This window comes from Crocodylus siamensis, chromosome 8 (assembly GCF_052110815.1).
Source record: "Crocodylus siamensis isolate JL-2025a chromosome 8, ASM5211081v1, whole genome shotgun sequence".
NCBI classification, from domain to species: Eukaryota; Metazoa; Chordata; order Crocodylia; family Crocodylidae; genus Crocodylus; species Crocodylus siamensis.
In genome coordinates, this window is record NC_143402.1 from 52,763,172 (window position 1) to 52,781,859 (window position 18,688).

General features: G+C 55.1%; 1 protein-coding gene and 1 long non-coding RNA gene across 3 annotated transcripts; one reads left to right on the plus strand and one right to left on the minus strand.

Moving 5' to 3' along the window:
• Positions 1–10,500: 10,500 nt before the first annotated feature.
• ZWINT (ZW10 interacting kinetochore protein) lies at positions 10,501–15,143 on the minus strand. Of its 2 annotated transcripts, none has more exons than XM_090059670.1 (10): positions 14,982–15,143; positions 14,758–14,851; positions 14,030–14,150; positions 13,490–13,656; positions 12,859–12,915; positions 12,656–12,768; positions 12,207–12,399; positions 11,330–11,457; positions 10,777–10,921; positions 10,501–10,649 (listed from the first exon to the last, which is right to left on the minus strand). In XM_090059670.1, exons 1-10 carry the CDS (start codon positions 15,002–15,004, stop codon positions 10,587–10,589), a joined length of 1,104 nt encoding a protein of 367 aa, XP_089915796.1. In that variant the 5' UTR covers positions 15,005–15,143; the 3' UTR covers positions 10,501–10,586. The 2 variants fall into 2 exon arrangements, with proteins under 2 accessions (XP_089915796.1, XP_089915795.1); XM_090059669.1 differs by having other exon boundaries at positions 10,501–10,667.
• Positions 15,144–15,236: 93 nt separating this feature from the next.
• Positions 15,237–17,299, plus strand: LOC149858543 (uncharacterized). Its single transcript, XR_016443788.1, has 3 exons — positions 15,237–15,371; positions 15,934–16,031; positions 16,547–17,299. It is a non-coding gene; the product is annotated as an uncharacterized LOC149858543 (long non-coding RNA).
• Positions 17,300–18,688: the final 1,389 nt, after the last annotated feature.

Consider the following 18,688-nt stretch of genomic DNA (forward strand, 5'->3'; position numbering starts at 1 on the left):
CAGACCCCAGAAAAAAACCATGTGTCTGAGCTGCCAGTACCACTCACTGGAACCACCCAGGACCCCATTACCCTCTGAAAGAACCCAGGTGTCTGCACTCATGGATTTGGAATGAATTTGGCTTGGAACATAGTGTTGCCGGCACAAGGTGCCCGAGGGAGGCAACAATTGGGTTCGTTGCCCGGTGTGCGTCGCACCAAATAAACACACTGGGGGAGAAGCAGACAGAGTTTATTTGAGCTCAAGTAAAAGGCACAGGGAGACTGTATTGTCTTAAATCCTGCACCCCTAGCCCTGCAACAGCGAGATCTTTATACCCCGGTCAGTTTCACTGTCAGTGTTTTTCCCCCACTAGCCCCCTCCTCCCTCCTCCCAGCGGTGCCCTTGCATTCCACAGATAACAGTTTTAGCTCGCCTGCTTTCCAGAAGGACAGGAGATTTGCAGGCGCCTGAGAGAAAGGGTTGCAAAGGTTGGGCAAGGGGGGGCTTTGGCTCATCTGAGCCTGGAGCAGAAGGACTTCATCGACACTCGTGGTCTTCCATCCCTCTGAGTTACCCAGGGTTATGCCCAGTGTCACCAACAGCTCCCCCCTTTGAGAATACTCAACAAAGTTTTGGCTGAGTTTTCTCATATTCTGAAGACAAAAAGTAATTAAGTGTTTGAGGCAATGCAAGGGTATAATGAGGCGCTCGGGAGGAGGATGCACAGACTTTGTGCAGGAGGGCGTTACAGCACGCAAATAAGAGGAGACTAATTAAACACAATACAACACTGGTGATCAGGAGGTTAAGGATGCCTGCTCCTAGGCCTCCGAGGTTGGGCAACCAGCTCCAGAGAGAATCAAAGACAGTGGGTTCACGTTCCTGACTTTTCCACAGCTCAAAAGCCTGTTCAGCTGACAAAATGTGTTTGTTTATACCTTGGGAATTTTCTGGGACATAAGTACAACATTCGTTCCCAATTAAAGCACATACCCCACTCTGAGAAGCTGAAACATAATCTAGGGCCTGATGGTTTTGAAGAGATAATAAACAAAGTTGATAAATCTCGGAGTTAAGGCTCTTTTCAATAGCTAAAGTGTCATTAGCAAATTTTGTAAGGAACGTAGAAAGTTGACGATATAGCTTGGCTAACCGGCCCACTCCGTACGCCAGGAGAAAGATCATGCCAAGTCTGTCTCGTGATGAATCCAGTTCTTGTGTCCATCGACCTTTGCCGCTGTGTGGGAAACTAGTAGGACAGGGTGAGGTCCTTTCCACTTCTCTTGGAGGGGCTCATCCTTCCAGGTCCGAATGAGCATGGAATCTCCGGCTGTAACGAGTGGACTGGAGCATCCAGCGGAAGAGGCTGCAAGTCTTTAGTGTACCTATGGAGAGAAGAAAGAACAGCAGACAGAGAGCACATATACCATGACAAAATATTACATCCTATTTCCCACTCCCCTGCTAGAACCGGCGTCCCGTTCTTAGGCCATGCCCTTCCAAACATCATTTCAAAGGGGCTAAGCCCTAATCTTCCCTTGGGGAGGGGGCACGGATATGAAGCAAAGCAAGGGGCAAAGCATCGGGCCATCGCAGAGAGGCCTCCTGGCAGATCTTTGATAGATGACGCTTGAGGGCCTGATTTGTACGTTCTACTACACCATTAGCTTGTGGTCGCCATGCAGTATGGAGTTTCCAGGGGATCTGTAAGGCATCTGAGATGTTTTGGATGATCTTTGAAGTGAAATGTGTTCCGTTGTCAGATTCCATCCACTGGGGAAGTCCGAAGCGGGGAATAACTTCCTGGACGAATTTTAGAACTACAGTCTTGGCTGTACAATTGCGACATGGAAAAGCTTCAGGCCATCCGCTGAATTGATCTATTATAACAAGGAGATACTTAAATCCTTGAGTTCGGGGGAACTCAGTAAAGTCTATGTGCCAAACCAGTCCGGGGCCTGGAGTAGGTTCCAAAGTGGCTGGAGGTGCTGAGAGACTGGGTTGAGGGTTATTCTTTTGACAAATCGAACAGCTGGCCTGTATTTGGGAGGCCAGAGGTTGAAGTCCAGAGGTTAGAAAATATTTGTTCACCAACTGAGTGAGAGCTTCTTTTCCAGCGTGTGTAGTTTGATGTAGCCGTTGCAACGCTGGCTGGGTCAGGCTCTTTGGTAGGAGGATCCTCCTGTCCGTGGAGCAGAGCCATCCCTTCTTTTCTTGGAGACCAAGCTTGTTGGCTAGTTCTTTTTCTTCATATGAGTACTGCGGATCTGGGAGCTCCCCCACTGATGGAATGAGAGCATGCATAGGGATGTCAGCAGGTCTCGGCGTCCTCAGGGTGGCAGCAATTTTAGCTTCTCTGTCTGCCCAGGCATTACCCCTGGCTACGTCTTGATCCTCTTTCTGATGTGCCTTACAGTGCATTACTGCCACTTCCGAGGGAAGTTGAACAGCTTCCAGGAGTCAGAGAATTTGGGGTCCATACTTCACTGGGGAGCCTTGGGCTGTCAGCAGTCCCCTTTGTTTCCATAGGCCAGCATGGGCATGCAGTACTCCAAAAGCATACCTAGAGTTGGTATAGATGTTGACTCGTTTCCCTTTTGACAGTTCTAGTGCCCGGGTCAGGGCCACCAGTTCAGCAAGTTGAGCAGATGCTCCGGCGGGCAAACACTTGGCCTCAACAACGTCATAGAGGGTCACAACAGCATAACCTGCCCTCCTTCGCCCTTCTACAACAATGCTACTGCCATCAGTGTACCACTCACAATCAGCATTCAGAAGTGGCTGATCCTGTAGGTCTGCACGGCTGGAGTACTGTGCATCTATGATGTCTAAACAATCATGCTCTTGTTCTTCCGTTTCAGGTAAGAGAGTAGCCGGGTTGAGGGAGGGGCAGGTTTGCAGAGTCACTTCAGGGTTCTCCAACAGCTTAGCTTGGTACCGAGCCACTTGAGCCTGGGTGAGCCAGAGACCCCCCTTCGCGTCTAGCAGAGCCTGGACCATATGTGGGGTATACACCTGCATGACTCCTCCCAGCATTAACTTTTCAGCTTCCTCAAGTACTAGGGCAGTTGCCGCAACTGCTCGTAAACACACTGGCCATCCCTTGGCAACTGGATCAAGCTGTTTGGAGAAATAAGCAACGGGACGTTTCCACGCCCCCAACAATTGAGTAAGCATTCCCAGAGCCATCCCTTTTCGTTCATGCACATACAATTGGAAAGGTTTAGAAAGGTCCGGTAACCCCAGGGCAGGGGCTTCCATTAGTTTCCTTTTTAGTATCTTAAATGCCTTGTTGGCTTCTGGAGTCCAATAAAAGGGGTCATGGTCTGCCCCTTTCACACAGTCATATAGTGGTTTTGCCCATAGTCCAAATTCAGGGATCCATATTCTGCAAAAGCCTGCCATGCCAAGAAACACCCTGAGCTGCTTACGGTTGCTTGGGGTGGGAACCTGCCATATAGCCTCCTTTCGCTCGCTTGAAAGCTGGTGTTCCCTCTGTCTTATGTGAAATCCCAGGTATCGTACTTCGGGGAGAGCAACTTGAGCTTTATTTCGAGCCACCCGATATCCTCGAAGTCCAATAAAGTTCAGGAGGCTTACTGTGGCATTAAGGCAGGAGTTTAAATCTATGGCAGCAATTAATAAATCATCCACATATTGTAACAAGAGAACTTCATGCTCATTATTCCACTCCTCCAAGTCTTTAGCTAAGGACTGGCCGAAAAGGGTAGGAGAGTTCTTAAATCCCTGGGCTAATACTGTCCAACAAAGTTGTTTCTTAACCCTTTTTCTGTCCTCCCATTCAAAAGAAAATATCTCCTGAGAGGGGGGGGTCAACTGGAATCGTAAAGAAAGCGACTTTCAAATCAAGAACTGAGAAATGAGTATACTGCCCCCCCTATGGAGGCCAGCAAGGTATACGGGTTTGGGACGAGAGGATGAATAGTTTTAACCCGTTCGTTAACCGCCCTTAGGTTCTGCACCAGTTGATATGTGCCATCAGGCTTCAGTACCGGCAAGATAGGAGTGTTCCAGGCTGACTGACACTCTCGCAATATGCTGTACTTTAGGAAATGGTCTGTAGTCTCCTGCAGTCCCTCTCTGGCTTCCCTTTTGATTGGGTACTGCTTGATTCATACTGGACCTTTTCCTGGCAGTAGTTGAATATTAATGGGGGTTTGATGTGTTTCCAGGGACCCCCTCTGCCCACACCAAAGGGTATACCTGGTCTTCCCACTGGTTCCACTCCTGGGGAGCGTTCATGGCCGAGGGTTCAACCGTGAGGGTCATTATCCATGCATTTTCAGGGGGCAATGTGAGGGTTATTTTATCCTGGGTAAAATGCAGTGATGCACCTAATCGACAAAGCAGGTCTCGTCCTAGCAGGGGTGTTGGGCAATCTGGAAGGTAGACCAATTTGTGAGAAAGAGCCCGGTCTCCCAGAGCACATTCTGCAGGAGCATACACTGGGCACTGAGTCTTTTTTTCCCGTGGCACTCACCACAGTGAGAGAGTCCGCTACGGGAAGTTGAAGAGGTTGATTTACAGCGGTCTGGGCTGCCCCGGAGTCTATCAAAAAAATCAATTTCTGAATTCCCCACCCGCATTTTTACTCGGGGTTCCGGGGGTGGGGTGGTCAGTTTCCCCCGACACCCCTACTCCTGTCCTTCAGCTGTCATTACAGGAGTACAGTCTCTCCCTTTCTCTGGGCAGTCATTCTTCCAGTGTTTCTCTTGCCGGCATAAGGCACACTGGTTCCGTCCCAGGCGTCTTTCTTGTGGGCCAAGGCACCCGCGCCCATAACCCCTTATACCTCTGCCTCTCCCACCTTCTTGTGGCCTTTCTCTGACTCCGGCCAGTACTGCTGCTACTAGCATTCGAACTTGTCTCTTGTCCTTTTCTCCTTCTCTGAGAGTATACGCCCTGTTTGCAGTTTCCAGGATTTGTGCTACAGACATACCCATTAAGTCTTCCTTCTTTTGTAACTTCCTCTTTATATCAGGGGCTGCATGGCTAGTAAAAATACCCTTTATAATCGCCTCCGTCACCTGATCATCAGGGTCTGCATTGGTATTTTGCCGAATGGTGTCTCGGATGTGCTGTAGGAATGCAACGGGACTTTCCTTCAGCTCCTATACTACTTCATACGGCTTTGCCCAATTATTATGTCGGACAGCCGAGTGCCTGAGCCCATGCATAAGTAGTTTTTTGTAAGAGGTAAGATGGGTATGATCCACAGGATTGTTAGGGTCCCATCTAGGGTCTGCTAGGGGAACCACATCTGCCGGAACAGGAACATTGACAGGATCCCTTTCATGCCTCCGCTGTGCTTCTTCCCTGGCTTTGGAAATAACTTGATTCTGCTCTACTTCAGATAATAAGGTTTGCATAAGGATATTACAATCATCCCAGTCAGGCTTGTGACTAGCTAAACATCCCTCAAAGACAGAGATAAACTTACTCGGGCTAGTTGAAAATTCTCCAGCCTGTGCTTTAAAAGCTGCCAGGTCCACCGGGTTAAAAGGTACATGGGTGTATACTTGCATGGTCTGAGCTGCACGCCCATCTGCCCCAGACCGGGCTATTACAGTTTCAGTAAGTAAAGGATAAAATCCCACTGAGGGAGGAATCTCTGGGACTGGGGGCATCTGACCTTTATATGGTGGAGGTGTTAAAGCCGAAGGGGACACCGACTCTGGCATTACAGTAATGGGGGGGAATGCTGAGACTCAACACTAACAACTACTGATCCTATCGGAGTCAAATTACACTTCTGCAAAATATCTGTCTTGTTCCATAAAGCCATAAACAATTGTGCATACAAATGTTCATTCCACTTACCCATCCGCTGACAAAACAGGAGTAATTGGAGAATTGTATTGTAGTTAACTGACCCTTCTGGAGGCCACCTTTCCTGATCCTCCAGTTGATAGTGAGGCCATTTCACTGTACAGAACCTTTTAAGATCATTTTTAGTCATTAGATCTAACTTAAACAGTTTCCAATTAGTCAGAATGCATTCTAAGGGTGTACACCGTGCCCTGCCAACCATACTCTGTCCCTGCCCATACTCTAGGGAGACACTGGGCGTCCCCAGGTCCTACAGGGAGACACTGGGCGTCCCCAGGTCCTAACAGACAATGCTCTGAGCTTATCCTACCTTATCCGAGGGACCGGTTCCACACCGTCGCCCACGATCGCTTCTCCACTATTAGAGCGCGTTGCACCGTTGTGCTCTCCAGGGTCGATCAAACCACGTCTCTGCCGAGGCCCCCGATGAAACCACCGGTGCACGCTGGGCGTCGGTTGTTGCCGCAAGTCATCGACCCCAGGAGGGATCCGGGCAAGGCGAAATGTTAGCCTCGAGCCCCACGTTGGGCGCCAAAACTGTTGCCGGCACAAGGTGCCCGAGGGAGGCAACAATTGGGTTCGTTGCCCGGTGTGCGTCGCACCAAATAAACACACTGGGGGAGAAGCAGACAGAGTTTATTTGAGCTCAAGTAAAAGGCACAGGGAGACTGTATTGTCTTAAATCCTGCACCCCTAGCCCTGCAACAGCGAGATCTTTATACCCCGGTCAGTTTCACTGTCAGTGTTTTTCCCCCGCTAGCCCCCTCCTCCCTCCTCCCTTCTCCCTCCCAGCGGTGCCCTTGCATTCCACAGATAACAGTTTTAGCTCGCCTGCTTTCCAGAAAGACAGGAGATTTGCAGGCGCCTGAGAGAGGGTTGCAAAGGTTGGGCAAGGGGGGGCTTTGGCTCATCTGAGCCTGGAGCAGAAGGACTTCATCGACACTCGTGGTCTTCCATCCCTCTGAGTTACCCAGGGTTATGCCCAGTGTCACCAACAATAGAAAATTTTCCTTTAAAAAGGCCAGCCACCAGTTTTAGCTTATCAACCCCCAAAAAGAACTCAGAAGTCTGGGCTCCCAGGCCCCCCCCACTGTAAGCCACCAGACTCTGGAAAGAATCCAAGCATCTGGGCTCTCCCCATCTCTAACCCACAGCTCCTTTCCTTTCCACCTAACTATGGCCCACCCTTGAGCCCTAGGATCAAGCCAGGATGTGGTCAACTCTGGGGAACGGCTGAGCATAACACACCCCAAGCAGGGGCAGAGATGCAGTCAGCTCTGGGCCTAACACCTGCCTCTCCCATAAGAGCTGAGCTATAGCCAGCTATGGGGTGGAACACCTGAGTATAAACACCCCCTCAGCAAGGGCTGAGACACAGCTAGCTCTAAGGTGGAATCACCAAGTATAACACCACCCCTAGCAGGGCTGAGATATACCTAGCTCTGGGACGGAGCAGTAGGGACAGCTAAGTGGAAAGTCAACCTGGTCAGGCTGGTGCGGGGATCTGCAATGAGCAGCAGGGCAGTGCCAGCAGCTGCCAGGTGGCCAAGCAGGGACCCCAAGCCCAGCAGGAGGCGCTACAGGACCCAAGGCGGGTAGTGGCTGCAGCCAGGGTCTCCTGCCCTGCCTCAGCCTGCAGCTTGCGGAAGGCTGCCTGGACACCTAGGGGCAGAGGCTCATCAGCCACCTCCTGCTCTCACCCCACACCAGGTTTCTGGGCTGTCAGCTGCACACACACACACACACACCTCCAGCCTCTACTCCCCTCCTGAAGAACCCACGTGTATGTAGGGAGATTGGTTGCGGGGGAAAAGTGGGGGTCAGGACTTACGATGGGTAGAACCCTGCCGGGTCAGCTGCAGCTCTGCTCCCTGGTACAAGAGCTGGGGCTGTACCCACCGTGCCTGGTGCTGAACCCTGGCCATGGCCTCAGACAGTTGTTGGGCATCCTCCAGCTGGCACCATGCCCTCTGCACTGTCCAAGAGCCTGGGTGGAGAGTAGGGACCCAGGCATCCCAGTCCCTCCTGCTCAGGACCCAGGCATCCAGGCTCCCAGTCCCTCCTGCTCTTGCCCTCCAGTCCCCACTCCTCTCCCAGAGATCCCAGATGTCTTGTGGGTTGTACCCTGGGCCAGCTGCTGCCAGAGGTCCTAGGTGTCTGGGTCCCCCACCCATGCCCCATGTAACCCAGGTGTTCAGGCCCCACTCTCCCAAACTCCTGGGAATCCAGGCATCCAGGCTCCTCCTAAGCCTTAGAGAGCCTGAGGCAGGGCCCCATCCCCAGAGAACCCAGGCATCCCAGCTGACCTGTGAGCGGTGCTCTGGGCTTGGTGCTATCAGAGCTCAGCCAGCAGGTAGTGACAGATTCTGGGCACATGGGTGAAGAATTGGGTGTAGGTGCTGAAGGTGGCAGCATCCATCCTCTCCGTTCAGGCCGTCACTGGGGCCCCTGCCAGGCATGCGGTGAATGGGTGGCCCGACGTGCCATCATGTCTCAGCCAGGAACCCCAGGATCCTGGAGTCCAGAGCCCACGATCCAGCCCACCGAACTCTGCTCCTCTCCCAGAGAACCCAGGCAACCAGGCTCCCAGCTTCTACCCCTCTCTCCACCCCCCACCCCACCTTCCCACTCCACTTCCAGAGAACCCACGCTCACAGCCCCCACAAATCTAACCCACAAGGTTCTACTTCCTTTCTGGAGAACCCAGGTGTCCAGGCCCCCAGCCCTGCCTGCTCTCACCCCCAGCCTCCTCTTCCAGAGGACCCATTCATCCAGGCTCCCACCTCTTGGTGAAACTGGCCAATTGTGGCCTTGGGTCCACCATGATCTGCTGGCTGGGAAATTGGCTCCGTGGTCAGACCCAGAGGGTAGTAATGATGGAAGTTAATCATCATGGTGTCCTGTGACCAGTGGGGTCCCCCAAGGCTGTCCTTGGACCCATATTGTTCAACATCTTCATTAATGATGTGGACATTGGAGTCAGAAGCGGACTGGGCAAGTTCACCGATGACCCCAAACTTTGGGGCAAAGCATCCACACCAGAAGACAGGAGGGCGATCCAGGCTGACCTGGACAGGCTCAGCAAATGGGCGGACAAGAACCTGATGGTGTTTAACACCAAAAAATGCAAGGTCCTCCACCTTGGGAGGAAAAACCTGCAGCATCCTTATAGACTTAGCAGTGCTACACTGGCTAGCACTACAGAAGAAAGAGACTTGGGGGTCATGATTGACCACAAGATGAACATGAGCCTGCAATGCAATGCTCCAGCTAGTAAAGTGACCAAAACACTGGCTTGCATCTGGGAGCTCTTTTCTGCAACACATCCATTGATTCTTCTCAAGCAAATCCTGGGACATCATTTTCCCCTTGTACTCGGCCTTGGTGAGTCCGCAGCTGGAGTACTGTGTTGTTTTGGGCTCCACAATTCAAAAAGGATGTGGAGAAACTTGAGAGTCCAGAGGAGAGCCACGCGCATGATCAGAGGTCAGGAAAATAGACCTCATGATGACAGGCTGAGAGCCATGGGGCTCTTTAGCCTGGAAAAGCGCAGGCTCGGGGTGATCTGGTGGCCACCTACAAGTTTATTAGGGGTGACCACCAGTATCTGGGGGGAACATTTGTTCACCAGAGCGCCCCAAGGGATGACAAGGTCAAACGGTTATAAACTACTACAAGATCATTTCAGGCTGGACATAAGGAAGAATTTCTTTACTGTCTGAGACCCCAAGGTCTGGAACAGTCTGCCATCGGAGGTGGTTCAAGCACCTACATTGAACACCTTCAAGAGCAAATTGGATGCTTATCTTGCTGGGATCCTATGACCCCAGATGACTTCCTGTCCTTTGGGTGGGGGCTGGACTCCATGATCTTCCAAGGTCCCTTCCAGCCCTAATGTCTATGAAATCAATGATATGCCCCCTAAGGCAAAGTGAAATAGATGTGAATAGCTCTGTCCACAGGGGGAGGAGCCAGATAAGCCCCCACCCACTTATGGGCTGTGTCAGTTGTGGGAGGGGGAGCTGTGTGGGACTCCACCTCCTTATGGGCAGGGCCTATCAGTGGAGGGTTCCACTCAGCGGAAATCCTATGCCTTCACACAAATGAATTGTGGGTGAGGGTTTGGTCAACATGAGACAATGGTGTGGGATGCTAGGATTCAGTACATGGGCAGGAGGAGGGGGTGTCCTTGAGAAACCTTTAACCGCCCCTCCCTGCATTTTCCTGGTACATTCCAACCTTCCTGTCCTCAGCTTTCCCCAGAATGGGGCCATGTCTGATGTCCCCTTGTGTCCCATGCAGGGAAAGCAGTGACCTGAGCAGGGCAGGGAAGCTAAGCAGGATTCAGTGTGGGGTGACGGTGCCTAGACCATGGAAGTGGGGAGGGGGGTTAGGGAGCTCAGATGCTTGGCTTCTCTTGGAGGACAGTGCAGGATAAGGGATGAAATCAGGGAAGGGTGGGAGCATGAAGGCTGGGTTCTCTGGGGGGGGATTGGGACCTAGGGCATGAGAGATGGGGACATGAGAATTTTATTTATAGTTTCCTCTTCAGATGCCTGGGATCCATCCTCCTTGCTTGGGCCAGGTGCAGCTGAAGCTGCTGAGGTACCTGGGTCTCCCAACCAGTTTGACCCCGACTCCTGTGTCCCCAATGAATTACACCCTCCCTGCCCAGACCAAGCCAGTGCAAGTTTATTTCCAAGAAGGGGGAGGAAGGAATCACCCCAAAACTTGGGGAAGGAGAAGGGAATGTCTCATGCATCCAAGGCACTGAGATACTCCAGCCAGCTGCTCAGGGATGAGGCTTCCTGGGGGGGCTGCAGAAGGAGAGAGAACTGAAGTGTCTGGGTTAGCAGGGGTAGGAAACATCCCACCCATTCCCCTGTAGTGCCCCCCACAGCCAGCCTGCCCCCCAGTGGTGCCCCTCAATCCCACTCCACTCACCTGGCCCAGACAGGGGAGGGGGGATCCTGCGCTCAGCCGCACTCCCCCATCCCCTGGGTAGCCCGGCTCCACCTCCAGGGTCCAGACTGCTGTAGGGCAAAGGAGCTGCAGGTGCCGCCTCTGGGGATCCCAGTCAATGGCGAACCTGGGGTGGGGGTGGAGAAGTTAAGTTAGGAGGAGCCCAAACCCTGGTGTTGCTTCCTGGCTTGGGACAGGGAGAAAGAGGGCAACTAAAGCTGCCTGGACACCTCAGTTCTGTCCTGGACACCTGATTCCTTCAACACTTGGGGCAGAGAAGTGAGGGACAACTAGGGCTGCCCAGACACCTGGGTTCTCTTGTGGCTCAGGGAAGGCAAGGGTATCCTGGGCTGGTTTGCCTCTGGGACACCTGGGTACCTTCCCGACTTGGGGCAGGGAGGTAGGGACCAACTATAGGCCTGCCTGGATTCCCTCCCAGCTTAGGGAGAGGGGGAGCCTGGACACCTGGGTTCCCTCCCAGGCTGGGGACAGGAGGAGCCTGGTTTGCTTAGGTCCCCTTCTGACCAACACCTACCGATGCTGCAGCTCCGTGATCTCAGTCAAGAGCTGGGCCTGGCAGCGGTGGCTCCACTCTAGCTCCAGGAGGGCAGGGCCAAGCCCAGGGGGCAGAGCCTTGGGGGGCAGGAACAGTGGGCAGCGTGGCTGGGGGCAGGGATTGAGGAAGCAGGTGAGAGACAAGTTCTGCCCCTAGTCCAGCTGGCTCTACCCCCTCCACCATAGCCCCACCCATGAATCATTCAAGCTCTGCTCCTCTGACCTAGACCTGTCCCAGCTCGTCATTTTCTGGTCTAACCAGGCTTCTCCTACCTGGCCCCCCTACAGCTCACAGAAGCCAGGCCCCCTGCAGTCTTGTCCCACCCCTTTTGATTTGGCCTCTTCCAAAGCCCGTTTTCTGGCCAAGCCCCACTTCCTGTTACTTGACTGCATCCCCTCCAGTCTGGACCTGCCACCAGCCCTTCCCAAACCCCTCCCTTTCAATGTAGCTTCATCCCTCTTTAGCTAGCTTCTCTCCTCCAGCCTAGTCCTGCCCCAGCTCCTTCAAGTTCCACCTTCTCCATCACTGCCCCACCCTCAAGGCCTTCAAAGCAGGGCTGTCCCTAGGGGGTGTGAATCGTGGCGACCGCCCCGGGCCATGTGCTTTGAGGGGCCCTGTGGACAGTGCTGTACAGATCCTGCCATGGCTGCCATGCACTGCCAGCTCTGCCGCAGCCACCATGCATCAGCTCTGCACTCCAGCTGGTGCTATCCCCTGGTCCCACACAGGCTAATATGCCCTGGGCCCCGCACACCCCTAAGGACAGCTCTGCTTCCAAGCCCCACTTCTGGCCTGGCTCCACCCCTTCTAACTTAGCCCTGCCCTCTCTGGCCCGGCCCCACCCTCTGTGACTCACCATAACCTCAATTTCACCCCCAGATGCCTGGCACAGGGCAACACGCAAAGGAGGGCCAGGGGCCTTGAGGTTCCCAGGGGGCGGGGCCCAGCTCAGCTCTAGCTCTGCCTCCTTAGCTGAGGTTCTGCCCCCCATGGGTGGGAGCAACCGAGCTCCCTGAAGGGTCTCAAGCAGGTGGCACCAATCCAGAGCCCTGGTGGGAAAGGGGAGGAGTCAGGATGCCTGGCTTTTCTGGGCACAGAGGGGGCAAGGGAGGCTGGACACGTGGGTTCCATGGGCAAGGAAGAGTGGGAGAGTCCAGATGCTTGAGTTCTTTGGCCAGAGAAGCCCAGACACCTAGGTTTCTTAAAGCAGGGAGGGGATGGGGAGCCTGGACACCCTGGGTATCAGGGCCTGGTGGGTTAAGGGGGGCAGGGGGAGGGCTTCTGGACACCTGGATCCATACTTACTGCTGAGCTGTGTCCCGCCAGGCCTGGGCTTCATCCTGGAGACTCTGCAGCTCCCCCTGGAGATGGCTGCGCTTGGTGCAGCCTGATGTCACTTGGGCCCGGAGCCCTGACACCTGGGGTGGGGGGGTGAGTTAATAGGGAGCACCTACCCCCAGCCCCTAGTTCTGCCCTCCTAGACCCACAAGCCTGCCTCCCCTGGGTACCTGCTCCTGCAGTAGTTGCTCCTGTGCCGCCCATTGCTTCTTTAATTCCCCCTGTTGCTGGGGTGTCAGATAAGGGTATAAGAGGGGGGTCATATGAAGGGGTCACCCTGCAGGCTGTATGGGGGGCGGGGGGAAGAAGGGAGAGCAAGACCTTCCGGGTGTCCTTAGCTCTCCACTCCAGCTCAGAAAGCCCTGCCACCTTGCTGGGAGTCCCCATCCCCTAACTCTGCCCCCCCTCCAGGCTGCGAGGGTGTCAGGAGGTCCTGCCCCCAGGCCAGGATGCCCTACCCCTAACCAGAGTCCTGCCTCCTAGGCTGGGAGGCCACTCCCCACACTGGTGCCATGCCCTGAAGTCAGGAGGCCCTACTCCCTCTCCTTCCATCCTGCCCCCAGGCCAGGAGGCCACATACTTCCAAGGTAGACCCATCCCCCTCAGCTGAGAAGCCCCTGTCCTTGACTGTGTTCTCCTGGCTGGGAAGCCACATGCCCCATTCTGGCTCCACTAGCTATCAGGAGCCCCCCTCCCCCTTCAACCTTGGTCATGCCCCCAGCCTGGAAGGTCCCACACCCAAGCCTTGGCCTCACCAGCCCCAAAGCCCTGGCCACCTGGGAGGGGACTCTCAGCCCCTACCTGTTGCTGGCAATGAGTGAGGGCATCCTGTAGGTGCTGGGCTTGGCACTGGGCCTTGTTGAACTGAGCCAGGGCCCCTGGGGCTGCCTCTGTCAGCACTGCTACCCCTGCCTGGTACCCAGCTTTCAGCTCCTTCCAGCATCGCTTTGCTGCTGTAACTTCTTGGCCTAGGGGGAGGGGGCAGAACAACAGCATGGGATCCAAGCCCTGTCTCGGAGCTGAAATCGAGCTGAGAGGATCCAGGTGTCCAAACTTAAAGCTCCCCCCTGTTTTTTATCCCTGCTCCAACTCAACAGGCTCCCACTCCCCTCACAGAGATAGCAGAGGACCCAGGTGGCTGGGCACCCCCTCCCCACTGCCAGTATAGGATCCAAACATCTGTGTGCCCCTTCCCCAGCCAACAGAGGACCTAGACATCCAGGGCCCTCTCTCCCACAGCACCCAGGGAACTCAAGTGTCTGGGGACCTTCCCCACAGGGAACCCAGGCATCCAGAGCAGCACCCCCAGCAGACCCAGGTGTCCAGCAGGGCGTGACTCACGGACAAGGGCATCATCGTAGTCCTGATCGGGGACAGGGCCTGGGGCCTTTGCAAAGGCATCAAGGAGGAAGGCAACAACCTGCAGCTGCGAGCACAGGAGCTTCTGCTTCTGACGGGTGTCCTGGGGGTAGGGCCACAGCAATGGGGTGGAGTCAATATAACCCTGCCCCCAATGACACTCCCTGAGAAGCCCTGCCCAGTTATAGAGCACACCCTAAGCTGCCTGGCCCCCAAAGGTGAACCTACCCCTATTGGCTGATGTGCCTCCAGGAAGCCCCACCCTCAATGTGACTACACCCCATTAAGGGCTTGTCCCAATGACAGACATGCCCCATAGGGAACTCGACACCCTTGTGTGCCCCCATGCCCCATGAAGGTCCCACCCCACAGGACATCCCTGTCATGTCAAGGCAGCACCTGTGAAACCCTGTCTTGTGGGGTGTCACTCCCCAAGGTGGCCCTGCACACTCCAGACTCCCCAGATGTGAGACAACTTGGCCACGACCCCCGAGAACTCCCCGCCCCTTCCCCCAACGCTCCACCCCTGAGAACCCTCTGGAGGACGTCATGCCCCCATTCCACCCATTGGTTCTGCCCCCTCAGATGCCATCCCCTGCGTCCTGCCCCGACAGGCCCTACCCCTTCCCAATAGCTGATCTTGCCTCTGCCCCCCAAGAAGACTCCGCCCCTCTTTCCACCTTCTACAGCTGGCCCCGCTCTCTACTCACCGCCGCATATTCAGCGCGCAAGCGTGCCGGCAGCTCGGGCTCTTCCCCATCCCGCTCGAGAGGCTCAAGCGCCGCCTCCACTTCGGTCAATATCCTAGGTGGTGGGGAGGAAGGAGTCAGGAGGGAAGAGCGGGGGCCAGTTGTCTCTTTCCCCACCCCCATCCAGGGGACCTTCCTCAGTGTGAAAGTTACCATCTACCCTCCTTGCCCCGAACTGGACTCACTTCCACCCACGCTGCGCCGCCATCGCTGGCAATGGTTCTTTCCAGTCTTCTCGCGGGCCGGTCAGTTCAAAGTTCAGGGTCCCGCCCCCTGGAGGCGAACCAATCAGCGCGCGCTGTAACCGCTCAGGCCCGCCCCCCAGCGGGCGGAGGAGCTAATCAGAGGGCGCGCTGGGAGTTGTCAGCTTGCAGACGGAGCCAATGAACGGGCGCGGTAACAGCTCCATTCCCTTCCTCAGCAAGGCGGAGAAGTCAATCAAAGAGGGGTCCGCCCTCCCTGCGGTGCTATTGGACAACGGGAAGCCGTAACCTCGCCAGAGGATCGAGGAGGGCACCCGGACTCCCAGACTACTCTTTACGGGAATGCTGGCGTCCGGCGCCCAGCCTCCAGAGGTTAAGGGAGTGGGCGGGACTTGGGTCCGGCCTCCGGGATCTGATTAGACAGGAGAGGTGCTAAGAGGAACGTTAGCAGGCGGAGGCTTCACCTGACTGGGAGTTGGAGGGGCCGACGCTGGGGTCTTTCCTCCGAGTCAGTGACCCCGTAGCCTGAGCGTCACCGCAGGCTGCCGGACACGGGACGGAGGCGTCCGGTTCCCAGGCCCGCCTCCTTTCTGGGGAACCCTGGAGTCCTGGCTCCCGCCCCCTCCCGTAGAACCCAGCCGTCCTTCATGGATTGGTCTGCTGGGCGGTGGGCAATGAGCGGGACCTGGGAATTCGAGCAGGCAGGGTTGGGACCCCGGACAGTTGGATTCCATCTCCGGAGGGAGGGAGGGAGAGAGGGTGTGTGCGGGGCTTCCCGAAGCCCTGGGCAGCCATTCCCAGTTGGAATCCAGGCTTCTGCCCCCGCTTCCCTCAACCCCAGCCACTACTCTTCTCACAGAGAACCCAGGTGTTCAGGCTTCCCCCTCGGGGGGGAGGGGAGTTCTCAACCCACTACTTTTCCCTCCTGTCCTAGAATGAGAAGAGAACCCAGGCATCCGGCCCACAATCAGCCACCCTGCTGTCTCTCTTCCATAGCTGGGGAAAGAACCCAGGCATCCAGCCTCTCATCTGGTAGGTGGCTGGGCTGAAGATGCTCCCCAGCCCTGGCTCAGAAAGGGTTAAAAAGGGGAAGTGGGGGGGCAGAAGGGCTGATTGGATGGTAGGGAAGGGTTCAAAGGTAGACATCATCACTGAGGTGGAGGGGGGGATCCTTGGGACTGGGCAAAGACACCAGACCTTGGATTCTCTTCAGAGGGGGTGGCTGGGAACCTAGATGCCTGGGTTTTGCATGGGGGTGGCTGACCCTCATGGCCTATGGTTTCCACTGGCAGGTCTCTGGGCTTCCAGATGGCCTATATGGCCCCCTCACATGCATCCTTCTGAGGCTGGGATGGGGGAGCAGAGGTGTTATACTCCAGTGTTTCCCCCTCCTCCACCCCAGAACTGTTGTGTTATACTCAGCCATCTTCTCCCCCCCCACAGCTAGATGCACCCGGGCCCTTCCTGTGCCCTTAGACTGGGCCATTTCCCAGGCATCCCACTCCCAAGATGACTGCATCTCTCACTCTGTCTCCCTCCCCCCTCAGCTCCTGTGCCTGGCCTTCCTCACCTGCTCCATGGTGTCCAAGCCCATACACTACATTAGCCTCAGCAACTCCAAGCTGCCATGAGCACTGTGTTCTTCACTGCCTACGCCTACAGCCAGGAAGCCCTGTGTTCTGGCATCCACTGGGGCTGGAGTGTCTGTGACCCCACCTCTTGCAACACATCATTTCCCCCGCTGTGCATAGCATAGCTCTTGTGCAAAGTTCTCATTTTTCATGTACCACACTTGTTCCCCTGTGCAACATTCAGCCCTCATGCAGCTTTGTTTCCCCCATGTCATGTATAGTCTGTGTGCAACATGCAGCACTCATGTGACGCAGTCTCATTTCCTTGTGCAAATTACAGCCAGTGTGGGACGTTTGGTTTCCCTGCGTGACACTGCAATGCAGAGCACATGTTGCACACCCCTCATGCAACATGTGCTTATGTCCGCCATGTACCATAGAGTCCTTACGTGACATCTTTGTTTCTCCATGTGACACACAACCCTGGTGCAACATGCGCTTGCCCTGTGCAACCCACAGCCCTCATATGAGTCCCTGTTTTCCTGTACAACATAAAACCCCAGTGTAATGCATTCTTGTTTTCCCCATGCAACTTATGGCCCATGTCAAACATGCACTTATTTCCACATGTGATACACAGCCCTGGTGCAATATGCTCTTGTTTCCCTGTGGAACCTGCTGCCCATGCAACACATTCTCATTTCCCTGTGCAATGCACGACACTAATGTGACCCATTCTTGTTTCCCAGTGAACCCACAGCTTTTGTGATACTCTTATTTCTGTGTGATGTGGTTGTTCACCATGCCACCTGTGGCTTGTGTATAACACACAGACCTGCTGTGATGCTTTGTGGCTTCTAGTGTTCAGAAGGCAGAGGAGGAAGAGTCCTAGCCCTTTCCTCCCCTGCCCTACCCCCATTCAGCAGCTCCTGCTCATTTCCCCAGAAAATCCTTCTTCTGGCTACTGCTGGTCAACTTCTGGGGAGACTGATTTGCAATCATCTGCATATAGTAGTGGCTTGTTTTCATTTATCTGAGGGGAGTGGGAGCTGAGGCAGGGGCAAGGCAGGGCAGGGCCAGAAGGAAACCCAAGCATCGGGGACACAAACACACAAAAGGAAAGAACCCAAGGGGGGGTGTTGCAGTGAAAGGAGCAATTAATGCATCCTAGGGCCAGTGGCTTGTTCTTGTACAACTACATCACCTACTCCAGCCTCCAGAAGAGCCGTGGGGCTGCCCCTCACCAGTGAGAGGGGAGCCAGGTATCTGGCACAAGCATCTGTTGCTGCATCCTGGGGATAATGGAGAAGTGTCTTCAATTCTCTACACAGCTGATGGGGGGGAATGGGACCCCTGACACCTGGGGGTGGGGGAATCTCAGGGTGACAGTTGCGGCTGGGGGTGGGGAAGCAGCAGGTCGGGAGTCAGGATGCCTGGGTATTTTGGTGGGGGCTGGTGGAGGGCTCCCCAAACCCTACTCTAACCTTCTCTCTTCCCACATGCTTTCCAGGCCACCCTCGGTTGTTAGGGGAGACCCCAGGACCAGAGATGCCTGTGGTGTGTCCCTGGCAGGGGAGGGGGTGGGGCCTGGCCACGACCACCAAGGGGTTAAACAGCCTCCTCTAGGCCCAGCCGAGCCCTGTACAGCTCCGAGCACGAGTTCTTTAACCCTTTCAGTGCCACGTGAACACAGAACTGCGGCAGTAAACCTCGAATTTTGGTATACAATCAGGCATCCCGCACGCCTGGGTGTAGCGGGGCTGGCGGGCTGGACGCCTGGGTGCTCTATTAGGCATACCCCCCCATGCGAATGGTTCGTTCCACTCTCAGCCTCCTGTCCCGCCCCTGGACCAACGGAGCCAATCAGCATTCTGGTTTGTGGCTCAGCCCCACCCTCAACAGCGAGCTCGACGAAGCCAATCAGCGGTCTAGATTCTAAAGTCAGTCCCGCTTTAGACCAACACGGCTACAACCCTAAAATCAGTCCCACCCCTTCTCACTTCCTTGAATAAACCAGTAAGCGGGCGATTTTCCAGCTTGGGCTTTCCCGGAACAATAGGCGTGGAACTATTGGCACGCAGTAGTACCCAATCGGAGCCCGGGCTTCTAGATTGGTCC